Source organism: Microtus pennsylvanicus, chromosome 7 (assembly GCF_037038515.1).
Source record: "Microtus pennsylvanicus isolate mMicPen1 chromosome 7, mMicPen1.hap1, whole genome shotgun sequence".
Classification (NCBI taxonomy): domain Eukaryota; kingdom Metazoa; phylum Chordata; class Mammalia; order Rodentia; family Cricetidae; genus Microtus; species Microtus pennsylvanicus.
In genome coordinates this window covers 88223622-88238167 of record NC_134585.1, presented here as the reverse complement: position 1 = coordinate 88238167, position 14546 = coordinate 88223622, and the positions used below count along the sequence as shown (strand labels likewise).

Sequence of the window (14546 nt, the reverse complement as noted above, 5' to 3'; positions counted from 1 at the left end):
CTGTGGCTTATTATACATTTTTACATATTTGTAATTTTTAGACATTTATTATTTTCCCCCTTAAGCTTGCTAGGTTTACTTTAGTTATTATTTCAATCAGCTTAAGGGCCATGTCAACAAATGATCCGAAGCAGCATATTTGAATTTAATTCCTGGCTGGCATACCTGTCTGCTTTTCCACTAATTAATATCACATTGCCAAGGAGGACATAGTCTCTAATTTGATGGGAGAAGTTTACTGATGGGATAAACAAGACAAAGCTCCCCTACAGGGATGCCCAGTCCTCTGAGGCAGAACCAAACCTAATTGTCCAGGATGAGGGTTCTGGCTTTCCTTTTGTCGTGTTCTAAAGCCTCCTTTGCCTCCAGAAAATGCAAATGAAAATAACAGGTGTTGGGTGTCAAGTAGAAGCTAAGAATGTTGCGGACTAATCCATGTTGAAGCTGAATTCCCGGAATGGTCTGGGAGGGAGGAGGAAGGTGAGCTGGAAGAGGGTGAAACCAGAAGCCAGCAAGAGCGAGACAGACTGTGCCTGTGACAAGAACCCTTCCCTAGGTACCCACAATGCTCAATTCAGATCTTTCCAGTGCCTGAAGGAAACAGCTGATGGAGACCAAGGACGAGGAACTAGCCAGCACATCTTCATTTGGGGAAATTGGGGCAAACACGTGCAAGCCTGGACTCCAAAGCCTGGGAACTTGGGTTTGAGCAAAATTTAATCCAACTTCCGAGGAACGATGATTTACTGGGTAACATTTTTGGTTCAAGAACAAGTGATGATAGTCCTACTAGATCTTATAAAAACAGGGAACAAAGATTCCAGCCCCTCTTTGTAGAAGACATGCTGAGCCCCATAGAAGTACAAGAGATCTGTCCTGTGACTTAGACCTTAAGGAGAAATATTCGGAGCCAACTGGACACTTCCCTAACACTAATCCCATGTTTAATGCTAAAAGAAACATGGTAAATTGAGTGAGTTTTTAGATCCAAGTTGCTCGATTACAAGAAATTCTAACCTCACAGCTGCCTCTTCGCTCTTCCTTGCCTCTCAACACTTACTTGTCCCCTCTGAGTATGTTTGATTTTAGCCTTACACACACACATACACACATACACACACATGCATACACACAATAGTTATAATGCAATGAAAGTGAAATTATACTAAAAATATAAAGCCATGACTCCTTTTCTGTTCGCACGGATGGACTGGAAAACCACTGTGACTGAGGAAGGGGCAAGCACTATTTCAGCTAAATGACCTCCTTGTCATCAGCACTCATCTCTGTGAGAAAACCATGTCACCTCCTACCCTTCGGGATTCGGGCATCCAGTTGAGTAGCAGTAGCTGATCTGATTGTAAGAGCCTTGAGTGATCTTTTAGATGAGCATTCTCAAGAGAATATGCTTTAAAAAGAAATGAAAGTAACCAATCAGCCAGAGAAGTCAGTCCAGCCCATAGGCAGTGTAAATATAGAAGTGGATGATATTCCAGGGATCATCTTCACATTTCCTCTCTAGCAGAGAAAACCCTTTCAGTCAGATGTCCCCTGCTGTTTTACTTTATTACTGTCTATGGGATGTCCATGGTGTCTAGAAATAAGAAAAAGATGGTTAAGCTGTCTGACAACCTTAGTACTAGCGCTCTCTCTCTCTCTCTCTCTCTCTCTCTCTCTCTCTCTCTCTCTCTCTCTCTCTCTCTCTCTCTCTCTCTCTGATGCATGCACACATCCACTTGTAACTCAGATCCAGAGGATCTAGCGCCCTCTTCTGGCCTCTGTGGGCACAGGCACTCACATGGTGCACACATGGACATACACGCAAACAGTCATACACATAAAGTAGAATTTTAAAATGCCAAGAAAACTCCGAACCCCTTTAGAATGCCATTTAGAAGCTCGCAGTTGGTGCCTTAAATTTTCCCCAGTGGCAACAAAATAAATCCAGGGAATTTTTCTTAAAGAGCTTGTTAGAAAACTGTGACTGTTTTTCTAGAGATGCTTATTTTAAACAACTTGAGTATTCAGCAATGTGGAATTCAGTAAAAGATTGGTCAGACCTGACTTGGATAGAGGCTAATCAACTCATAAGACAATCATGAGTGCCCTGTAGAAACAAATCCATAAAAACTCATAACAATATCCTATGAGACAGGCTGATAGCTGCTTAGAAATATGTAAGGCTGAGGAAAAAGAGCCTATGGATATAGGACAGCATGAAATGAATTCCCACAGAGGAAGGGTGTGAGTCCAGTTTCTCAGTTTCATCTTCTGTTAAAGGTTCTTTTTAGCAACATGAACAAGAGAGAGTCCAACGCTCAGTCCCTTGGGGTTCATATATCCAGGAAAACATTACACAGCCACCTAAGCAATATTTTTCTTCCCCACTTCAAATCTCAGCATGAGTTTTTCCCGGATCTGGGCTTTAACTTTGTTTTGTTTTAATGTCTCGGCTACGATGGTTCTTCTATGAAAGTCAAACAGAGTTTACATTGTTCCGCAGCATCCTCTCTGCCTCACGCCATGAGTTATGACACTAGAGCATCCTGCCGCCGGGTCTTTGAAGGCAGACCCGGTAGCTCTATACTGTTTGTGTAACCACAATGATGGTCCTCGTTCAGGGTGAATTCTGCTTCCAAGTTCTTGCCTTTTGTTATGTCCAAATGTCTTATTAAAACTTTCCCATAATGTCCTTCATTATTGGAAGTCAATAATTTTGTCATCTTACCAAAGAAAGGGCAAGAGTTACAGTTGTGTGGCTTTCTGCAGGAAGCAGAATTTCTCCCAGCAGGTCACAGCATTAGAGGTTACACTGCAGAACAAGAGTTAAATGCTTCCTGCTAGGAGAAAGACACTGCAAGCTCCGCAGGCCTGGGTTATCTGGTAGCCACACACACATATCCTTCTGTAGGTTATGTTTTCCTCGGGTTTCTATGCCGTCTGGAAAGCCACTTGTAGATGGGATATATGAATCAAATGATGAAGAGAATATAAATCAATCTCTTTCCTCTCCCCCCGCCTCCACCCAGTCTCTTAGGTCAGGCTAGTACAAATCTTGACTGTTTTCTATAAGTCTAGACAGAGTGCTAAGATAAAAAATAAAACTTGCCTCATAGAAGTTTGTAATAATGGAGTTAATGAATGGAAGATTGTGGCTATTAAAAAATACTACTTTATGGCCAGTGAGAAGGTTCAACAGGTACGGGTAAGTCCCACTAAGTCTGATGACCTGAGCTTGATACCTGGAACTCACATAAGGAGAGATCCAATTCCCTCAAGCTCTCCTCTGACTTCTACATATATGCTGTAGTATGTGCATGCATGCATTTGCACATGCATACACACATACAACGAGATAAAATGTAGAAGTATTTATTATTAATGTTATTAATGTATGTGAATCTGAAAAAAACACAAAAATGACCACAGTTTACTTAGGAAACAGTCTTCAAAATCAGTTAAATTTGTAGTGAACCCAAAACTGCTCTTAAAATAAACACCGTCTTTAAGAAGTCAGCTAAGAAGCAACTTTACTTTTCTCCATGGAAAGAAGAAAGCTGCCTGGAAGTCAATCACATAGTGAACGACACTGGGAAATGTTCCATAGATGAAAATTGAGTTCTGATGGATGGAAGTATGAGCCACATGGGAGCATTAGAAGGGGCGCAGTGTCTTGTTTCTGGGCACTTCACAGGGGTTGGATTCTTTTGTTCTTGTTTCATTTTTGTTTCCCTTTTTGGAACACAATCACTGGTTCAGAAGGATACTATATCCCGCCATCCCCCTAAAAGAGGGCCGTTTTCTAGCCCAACAGCCCTTACTTTTCTCAGTACAACCGTGAGGAGTGAGTCTGGTTGTTTTAATTACTTTCATAACACCATTGTAAAACGACTTTTAAAAGCCTTTTTAATTTCTGCTTTTTTGTCAAATGTGTATTGGCAGATTAGGTAAGTGTTAAGAATATGTATTTTCAAATTAGACATCTGTAAATGCTACTTTAAGTTTAATAAGAAAAATCTAATGATTTAGTCTTTATTTCACTGAACTGATAGGTCTCTTTAAAGTTCTCCACCAAGAGAGTTTATCATTGCCAAGTGACCCTTATTCTTTAAACAAGTACTAATTGGATGACACCCAGAACCATATTATCTATTAGCCCCATAGATAACTCACTTCAGCTTTCTTAATGATGAAAAGATACACACACACACACACACACACACACACACACACACACACACGAAATAACCCAGTTAAATACTTTGTTCTCAAGTATGTAAAAATTTGGACCACACTGGGACTAATTATTCTAATAGTTCCTTAACTCTGTTTTTCTGGCACATTCTAGGATGGCCAACTCCTCTCATTATTTCTACAGTGTGCTAGGTTGGCTTGTGTTGCTTAGTAATGTGTGCCTTCTCTTTTGAGGGTGAGCCTGGATCACCTGGAGAAGCAGGGCAGAGTGGACTCCCAGGACCAAAGGTTGGTACAGATAAGGCCAAGCACCGTCACCCACTGCATTGTTTTCAAACAGTGTTAAGCTGTCACAGTCTGTTAAGTTATTTTTCTGGTTGTAGTTGGGTAGACCTTTTTGTCATGGGTATAATATGTGGTCTTAGAACTTTATAACTAAGGACTAAATTATGCTCATGATTGTCAATAGCATTAGACACACAGAAAGGAAATGGGATGTGATTGTCTAAAATCTTTCTTGTGGGGCTGGGGAGATGGCTAAGCAGATAAGAGTACCTATTGCACTTTCAGAAGACCAGAGTTCAATTCTTGGTACCCAATAATAGCTCACGACCCTCCATAAGAAACTCCAGTCCGGAAGATGCATGCTGTCTTCTGGCCTCCAAGGAAACCAGCACACACGGTACAGGTACACAGATACACACACATGCAAGGAAAACACCCATAATATAATTTAAAAAATATTTCTTGTGGGATAATTAAATAGCACAAGAAAGTCCTATCATTTTACCCCTTAGTAAGTTGCAAAAACAAAGGTCATGGTCATACTTCCTCAAATATACATGTTAGCAAGCCCCACTACAGATAATGTTCATACAGCCAAGACAGCTTTTTCTCAAGGTTTGGCCACCTTCAGCTTCTATACAACATGACCAGTTAGTCAGACAAAGAACAGAGTAAAGACGTGGTGTGTTTAGAATTTAAAAATGGATATAGTTGTAATTACTAAATAGGGAAAAAATGTAATGAGGATTTTTTTATTTTGGATTGCCTGTTTTCTTGGTTTCTTGAAAAACAAATGAATCCATTAAATCAAAAGAGATTGGTGACAGTTTAGTTTAAACCAAGCAGGCAGACAAATCCCAAATCCTTTGATGAGTGAACACCCCATTGAGGTACAAAACTGATGTCTAAGCCCATCGACTGTGCTGGTGTGAGTCTGTACCCACAGATGTCTGTCAACTGATTTTGCATGGTGCGCTGCTGTTTAGGTGCTGTGGAAAGACATAAAACTCATGGAGCTGCCTTTTTTTTTTTCTTGTCCTAAAGAAGAAGGAAAGTATTCCTCATGGGAATCCAGCCCTCTTCTGTCTTCTTACCTTTCTTACACTTCACTAAAAAGCTCAGTGGTGGGAGGTAGTTCTGAATGAACATCCATAGTTCTCTTCCTGTGTTGCCTGGCAATGTGGCCACCAGGGCGAATGTTGAGGGGTGAAGGTGCCCAGCAATGTAGAAAGCCAAGGGGTCAGGTTGATTCCAGAGAATGGAAAGAACTTTGTCTCCAAACTGACTTCTAAATTGCATTCTCTTACATTGGTTTTCTTCTTTCCCACAATAACCTCCTTAAAACACTTTAAGCTGTCTGGTCTCATGGCAACGTTTACTCAAGCTCCCCATCAGGAAATAGCATCATAAGGTGTATGGACTTTAGAGCATCCCCTATCTGCCTCTGCCCTTTCATAGAGAGAGGGAAAAATGCAATTCTTTTCTGAGAATAGTTTCATATTTTAAGCCTTATGCTTTCTGGCAGAAGACTGCTCCACTCTGCTATCTTGGTCTGCACCACTAGTTGCTACCAGTTATAGAATTGATGATCTTGTCAGTGGGTCTAAGTTCTGCACTGAGGGTTTATGATCATGTCCAAGGAGTGCAGAACTGTACCAGGGCTCGCCCTGAAATCACCATGCCTCCAGACATGCTTTAATAGACAGCTTTATGGAAGGACATGCTAACACCCACCTTATTGACTTTGCGTATAGACAGATATTGAGTTGCCACACTGCAATGTCCCAGGCCATTCCTGGGTGACATTTTCTACTGCACATATCATTATCCTTATAGAAGTAATGACTTAAGATTAAAGTTAGCATTGGTATCTGTACTCAATTCTTCTGGATACTTATGCAACTTGTTTTCATATAGAAACTAAAGCCAAAGACAATGCCCTTTATACTTCACCTTGTGCGGTCTGTGTAAGGTCAGGATCTGCATTGTTGGCTGTTGCTTTATTAGCTCTTCATTGATATCTCCCAATCTCTGTTTTGTGCTCAGGGGGAACCTGGAAAAGAAGGAGAAAAGGTAAGGATGGTTCTGCTTTGTTTATTACGCCCCTCTTCTCCTGAGCCACACCCAAGCTGAACTAAATGCCTAAGATGCTGGATGGTCGGTGGATGGACAGATCGTTGTAAGTGGAGATGGGGAAGAGGTAATAAGTGTCCGTTTGCCTGTCTTTCAGACTGTCAAATAGTGGAAAGAGAAAATATGATTTTTATTTTCTGTATCAATTTTGAGTTTGGGGTTGGAAGGAAGAAGGGAAGGGCAAACACTGCATGCCAGGCTGTATAGTGGCTTTCAGAAACCCCTAGCCCTGTAAAAGCCCATTCTGCTAGGCAGTGGTGGGACACACCTTTAATCCCAGAACTATGGGAAGCAGAGGCAGGCAGATCTCAGTGAGTTCAAGGCCAGCCTGGTCTACAGAGCAAGGACAGACTCTGAGCTACACAGAGAAATCCTATCTCGAAACCCACCCCGCCCTCAGAAAAAAGAAAGAAAGAAAATCATTCTGTATACTTGCTAAGGCCATTCTAATGCCTTCCTAAACATCCACAACTGTCTCTGCTGCTGCTCCTGCTGCTGAGGACTCTGGGTCAAAGGTCAAGGGATACAGATGTTTACGTGCAGCAGTTGTCTGAGAGACCCCATAAAGAATCGCCATCAAAACCAGAAACGGCAGCGAGCAGAGAGTCGGGGTTGCATATTAACCCCTTTTAGCTGCCTCCAGTATTCCTTGCAGGCCCATCTCCACAGTGTTCAGACTCCCACTGTGAATGGCACTGTTTATATTTCAGGTGCCCTCTGCTAACTGCTGTGGTGTTTGGCCATGTCTCTGAGTGGAGCGCTACCTAGATACTATGACACATCCTGGCAGTCTCCTCCCTAACAGCATAACCCTGCTTGCAAAAGAAGTCCAACAAAAGATCAGGAAAAACAGTCCTCAATGTACCAGTATTTTTTTCAGACTTGTAAAGCAGAAAGAAGGCAATATTAAGTTGGAAGAGCAAAATAGGGGTTTAAAGGCTCTCCGTGAAGAGACGGTCAAGCTCTTTACTTCACAGCCACTCTGAACCCTCTGAGCCAGGTTTCCCAACAAGGAGACTGGCATGTTAAAGGAGTTTCCAAGCCAATTTCTAAAAAGCCTAGGAGTAAGCTGTCTATCAACACTGCCATGGAGTATGCACTGTGACCCAGTATGCTTTGGAGTATCAAATCAGTTCACGATAGCCAACTTGAAATTAGTTAGCCATCAAATGACTGCTTCGTGTAGAAATTGGGGAGGAAGAGGAGCTGTGCCAGTGAGCACCCACCGCGGGTTCATCAGATGGGGTGCTGCTCAGCTGGCCCGCTGTGAACGGGAGCCTGGGCAGGTTAAGTTCATGTTTATTTGAAATGGAAAACTGAACTTTAGAGAGAAAAGTGAGTATCTCTCTTCTACTTTCTCAATCTTGAGAAACCACAACTAATGGTTTTTCTCTTAAGTTTTGTGGAAGTATTGAAATGATAGAAAAATGATCTCCTCTGAAGCTAGAGAGATGAGCAGCCCAACATAGGAATGCCCCAAACACAGAGGCCCAGCGACCTCCAACAGCAAGGACTATTTTTCAGAGTGTGCTGGTATGGTTTGAAATGCTGTGTGAGGTACAGAACTTGGCTCTTACAGCTGCGTAGTGTGCCCTTATCCTCACATGAGAAACTCAGCGGAAAGAGCATTGCATTTGCCTCCTGAGTGCCAGGGCTTGACTCTGCTCTACTGAATCTGAAATCCATGACGTTTCCTCTCTTACATGCTATAAGGCCTAAATGAAAGCATTCGGAGTTTAGCAGGGCAAAGCACAGAGATAAAAACTTTTCCCCTTTGCCCTGCTTGGTGGGCAGGAAGGAGATGTCACTGGAGGAGCAGGGAAGTAACCAAAGAAGCACACATTCCCCTAATTCGGTTTACTATAATTTAGGAGAAAATATATCTAATAAAAATATAAAAGGTCCTTTTTCTGAATGCTGTCTGTGGAGCCCCAAGTATATAAATACTCAGTCCATAGGCTTTGCAGACCATGGAGTTCACTTGGAAGCCCTGGAGCTTGGCTGGTTTGAAGGCAAGTAGAACTTATACAGCTAGGAGGAGAAAAGAGGCAGGCTTGTACAACATGAAGAAGGGCACAGAAGTGGCAAACAGATGTGCCGACATACCGAGGGAAGTGTCAGGAATGCTCTGCTATGGTCCCTTCAGGCAGAAGGGAAGATGAGACCGCAGGAGGGAAGCTTGGTGTCCACGTCAGCCATGAGAAGGCAGACAGGGAAGTCACGCACGGCTTTGTATTGATACCGTGGTTGTTAAAGTGCTCAGCCATGATCATTGCCATCAGCCAGCTGGTCAAGTAGACGTTTCTTGGCTCTGTGAACATTTACATTGGTTTGTAACAAGAGTGTGTCTAGAGGAAATTGCTCTTTATTTCAAGTCACCAATATATCTAAGAGTATCCCTTTGTCCTCTTCTCAGGGAGATGCTGGAGAAAATGGCCCCAAAGGTGATGCGGGAGAAAAGGTACAGTCTTGTGAAATGCGGAAGGGTGTGCGCTTGAGCAAGAATATTGATGACTGTGTATGAAGTTGGAAGCTATGGAAGACAGGGTCCGAGAAATCTCCCAAGCTAGAAAACAGTTCAATATTTGTCTCATAAAAATCGATCGTTCCACATTCTATCCACAAATTTAAATATTCTGAGAGCAAAATGGTTTGCCAAATTTACTTATTTCTAGAAAATAAGAAAATTTCCAATGATAGGTTTCTCAAGCAATAAGCACACCAACTCACAGGCAGTGTGTCTTTACAGAGGCCTAGACGCCCTCAAATGATTTGGTCCATCCTGGTTTTAGAAGGAAGTTATGTTGGTGAGCGAGGATAAAATTTAAAAGTTTGGCATCAAGTTAATAGCACTTGATTGCAGTGTTTATGTAGGGAATTCTGGGAACCACGGCCCTTGCATTCTGTCTTCTGCCCTCCTTGGTCTTTGGAACACTGATCAGCATTTATAGCGCATGCGTCCTGGTCTGTCTCTGAGTCCTCTCTTTTGTCTCACCATTCTGTCATTATGGTGTTTGCCCAAGTTTGTATTTTTACAGCCCTGACTCCATGACACGGTGACATCAAAATGATATTCTCCTGCATCTGTGTAATGTGTTCAGATTTGGGAAGAAATCCCCCTTTAGAAGCTGAAGATAGAATCAGAGCAGGTGGATGTTAGCGCAAACCAAGCGAGGGACCCGATGAATGGGAAGATAACTCACTCAGGCTGACAGTTGAGGGCGAGGCTGATCCACTTTGAAAATTATGACTGTACAGATGGATAATGAGTAGTCATAAAAACATGCTCATAAAATATATAGAAACTTATCTTTCTCAGTCTCATAAATATTAATATAAATATGGCAGAAAGGGTAGAAACAAATTAATGTCACTAAGTAGCAACTGTTTGTATTTGGGAAACAGTTTAAATTTAGGACAGAGTTTCAATTTCTTATAGACCAGGGTGTGTTGGCCTAAGCACTATTGACAGTGTGACCCAGATAACTCTTCACCGTGGTGTAGACAACAGAAACTTCATCTACACCATGGAGCTGGCCAGCAAGTCTATGCTCTATGAACTACTCTGACCATCCCTATTTCAGAACCTCTGCTGAAGCTGTATCTTTTTGTCTTCCAAATATCGAGCTGTCGTCAAACACAACATTGAAGTATCTAGTCAAATAAGACCGTGGATGCTCCTGACTGGTGTCAGATCAGGGTTTGAATCCCTGGGTATGTAAACCTGGATGATGGTTTATTTAGCGTACTTCTTTTTCTCTAAAAGCAGAAATAAGAAAGCTTGTTTTATAAGTTAATATTTTGGGCTTTGTGGACCATGTAGTCTCTGGCACAACTTCATGATTCTGTTATTGTAGCAGAATTAAGCCACAGACAACACACACACACACACACACACACACTAATTATCAGTAGGCCCGTGTTTAAAGTAAATTTTATTTCTGGGCAAGATGATTTTGATATTATGTCATCTGCCTATATATAATATTATTGTCATTTTGATTTTTTTAACCATTTAAAAAATATAAAAGCCATGCTTGGCCCACTCTTACAAATATCCAGCAAGATTTGAGGGCAGTGGCCAACTTTGCTTAAAACAAAGGAAATATTGTACACAGAAGGCAGCCTCTTCAAACAACAACAAAAGCATATAAAATGGGAACTGTACCTATGTGAATTTAAATAGAGCATTTTATGCCTTAGAGGTTGTATTTTTTTATTTTTAACTTCGTTTTTGGAATATAGGCCAACAATTGTTTCTTCACTCACATGGGTTTTGAAATTTCCTTTTGCAACAGTAAAACAATGTTTTCTTCCTTGAAAGGACCCAAGCGTCTCCTAGGAAGGTTGTTTCGGCTTCATACACAATGCAAATCAGTTGCCATACTGACTCACACGCCATAAACTCTCAATAAATGCTGACTTTTCCTACCATGTGGAAATTGAAATCAATGACATGGTTATTTTTCTTTTTATCAAAAAGTTTTATTGCTCAGCTGAAATTAAGCACAAGAAATGCCTCAGCGAGAACGGAAATCAATTCTATAAACCTGCAATAGGCCTAAACAGGGGGCTGTAAATAGCAATCTGTAGCGTGTATAATATGTAATCTGACCCAAGGCATTCATCCCAAGAATGTAGTGATTGGAATATAATTTTTGATGTGTTTTTTAAACATTTCCTGCTCCTGTCATATAATTTGTTTCCAGCATGTTGGAAACACTCTTCTTGTGGCCTTTGTCGTCAGTATGTGAAATTCATTCATCACTTTCCAACTTTGAGGGGTAAAGTAAAAAAAAAAATTAAACTTCTTTTCTGCTATTGATGTAGTAAATTACGTCATTGGCTGATTCACTTTAATGGACTTTTTTTTTTCCCTTTTGATCCAACTCAGCGCCTTCGGATGGTAAAGCAATTTTTACAGTCTGTGGCTTTCCAGGCTGGTCGTCTGGAAATGCTGGGAACTATAAAACCACTGACTGGGCCAGGGCTTCTCTGTGGCCAGCAAAACCGTACACTCAGTTTAAGAATAAACTGCCAAAGACTAATTTCAATCACATGGAAAGTTCCTATGGAAGCTTTGTATTCTAGTCTTTGGAGTGTTAATTCCGCCAACAAATGTTCAAATAGATTTCTTAACCACTGCAAGTGGGTGTCTGTTAAACTCTCTGAATGGGTGGACCATACTGCTGTACCCCGTGTGGTGTTATTGGCTGAGCCAAGAGCTCCATCTTCATGCTATTGGCACAGATTGCCTATCCCTATGACCTCATTCCTATGCATGCCCTGCCTTCTCATTCGCCATCTTGAACTCAAGCATCTGGCCTTTCACCAGGCATGTGGTAGTTGCACTTACCAACCAAGCTGTCTTACAGACCGCACCTGGAGGACTGTGTCAGGGGACACTCGAGGGCAGTCATCGCCTGGTCCTCTCCAAGGCTGCCCCAAGCCAGTCTTTGTTTAGAAGCCTGCTTTCCTGCCTCCCCCTCCCAGTTCCACATCTTCATTTTCTAGCTTCATTCAGTCTTCAATCTTTTGAAGTTTGGATTTACAAGTCATTTCCTAGGGAAGCTCTTTAGTCTCCTAACTGTTCTTTACTGTAATTTCTTTATTAACTGGACACAGCGCTCACTAGCAAACGAACAAACACACACAAACCCATAGGATACTGCCTAGTTTCATTCCTAGTTAGGACAATAAGATTCCCTGACCCGCCCCCCAAAAAAATCTCATAAAAGTGAGGAAGAAGGGGTTTATTTGCCTCAGAATTTGAAATTATAGTCCACCATTGTGGGGAGGTCAAGTCATGAGGCAGCTGGCCACATTCCATGTGCAGTCAAGAGCAGACAGCAGTGAATTTGTGTGCACTTAGACTAGTTCAAGCCCTAGCCCATGAAACAGGCCCACACCCAGGGTGGGTCTTGCTACCTCAACCCAATTAAGAAAATCCTAGCGAATCTAAACCACTCCTCATTGAAACTCCTTCCCCAGGTCATTCGATATTGTCAGGTTGATAAAACTAACAATAGCTTCACCCCTTGTCAATCTGACACCAAGCACATTGCTTTTAAGCTTTTATCTTCTATCCTTTGTCCCCAAAGTCAACCCAACAGCTGGATGGTGCCAATCTGTTCTAGTCCCAGCACTGATCCAGGTTCTTAGAACGTTGTTACAAGATAATAAATACTGTTTGGAAAACCTTTTTTTTTTATCTTGAACAACTTCATATTTTCACTGGATGGCAGGACATTTCTATAGCTTGCAATTGTTCCTTCTGTTATTATTAACATCTTATTTAATTACTTGCTCAGTACTGCATTTGAAAACAATCACATACAAAACCAGTGTTTGACCAAAACTGAAAAACAGTAAAGTCACCATGTCATGGCACATGCCTTTAATCCCAGCACTTGACAGAGGGAGAGGCAGATGGATCTCTGCATTTGAGACCAGCCTGATCTCCATTGTGAGACCCCTCTCTCAAGAAAAACCAAACAAAGAAATAAAACAGCAAAGCCACGTTCACTTATCTCACAGAACTTCTCCATCTGTGGCTTACTCCACTGACTGATAAAGACAGGCATCTACATAAGCCATCCCTGGAAGGCTGTTTCCCACTTTAACCCTATAGTCTCTTACACTTTGGGGATAGGGTTATAAACATCCCCTGCTTGATTTCAGCTACTTGGAACATCATCCCTCCCAGAAGTTGCCTTGCTCTTAAAAGCTGTAGACATTCCTGGGGATTTCACAGTTCTGAATCTTTAAAGAAAGGATTATGTATGAGGTGTCCATCAAATGAAGCCTCTCATATTCCCACAAATAAACCATTGTGAACCTTTCCCTCCCATCCACTTGCTCCAAGGACAAAACCTAGTCTTTAGTCACATACAGCAGACTACCCAAACACTCTTATATAAACTACAAGCAGTTAACTAAGAACTTGGAGGTAATACAAAAACTACCTTTAATTTACCTGTCTTCTCTAGCCTTTAGGGCCCTTTGTCAAAATGATATAAGTCAATAATCCTTTTCTCGGTCTAATAAAAAGAACAGTTGAGGAAGCTCACACTTAGCTGCTTCAGTTTCCTCATCCTCTAAGTGGAAGTAGCGATGTCTTTCCTGCATGGGAGTTTAAGGCATAAATAACACAGATGGAGCTTTGCAAAGTCAAATTGCTTTTATAAATATAAAGGTCATGCTATTCACAATATTGCAAACCGGTTCGTTAATGTTGATGGCTCCCAGACTCAGTTTAGCAGAAATAGAAACAAGTATTATTTTCTTCCCCGCGTTTACTTCACCCCTCGTTTGGATCTCATTTGAATGTTAATGGTTGCGACAAGCAGGCTCATTCATACAATATTTAGAGCTCGCTTCTTTGTTTAGCCACGTCTTAATTTTTCCTTGGGTAATAGCAATTACAGATGTCAAAGGAACTCACATGTGCACTCCTTTCCTCAACACACTAAATTTACTATTTCCTCCTCTTTCTAAGCCCTTCGTTCCCCTTTCCTGAAGGCCTCTCTTCATTTTGATCCTTGACTACTGACCCGACTGAAAACATCGTTTTTCAGACGGTCATTCACTCATTCACCATGTGTGTGTAAAGCATCTGCTGTGGTCAGGATGTGGAGTCTGCTCCCATGCAGCTGTCTGTCTGCTAACAGGACAGACAGATATACAAGCAACACCGATGACAATCACAGCACAAGCTGTGCCAGACACAAATGAAGTATGCAGATACACAGTAGGGTGTACTCACGGCGGGTCACATTAGGGAGAATTGGTGAACGGTTCCGTGAGACAGAATCATGTAAAGCAAGACCTGAGGTATCATCATGGGAGGATGTGAGTGGAAATGAGGACAGGAGTCAGGTGCTGGTCAGTGCACAGGGGCCCGAGGCCTCTGTCTGTGTATCTGTCTCTAAAAG

The 14546-nt window shown here is 41.8% G+C and overlaps 1 protein-coding gene across 1 annotated transcript in view; it reads left to right on the top strand.

Annotated features, from left to right (window-relative positions):
- The window catches only part of Col25a1 (collagen type XXV alpha 1 chain), a 392115-nt gene that overhangs the window by 303631 nt on the left and 73938 nt on the right, over positions 1-14546 (top strand). The window contains exons 13-15 of the mRNA XM_075981333.1: positions 4429-4482; positions 6526-6552; positions 9029-9073. Coding sequence (XP_075837448.1) covers positions 4429-4482; positions 6526-6552; positions 9029-9073 — 126 coding nt within the window. The remainder of the gene's footprint in view (positions 1-4428; positions 4483-6525; positions 6553-9028; positions 9074-14546) is intronic.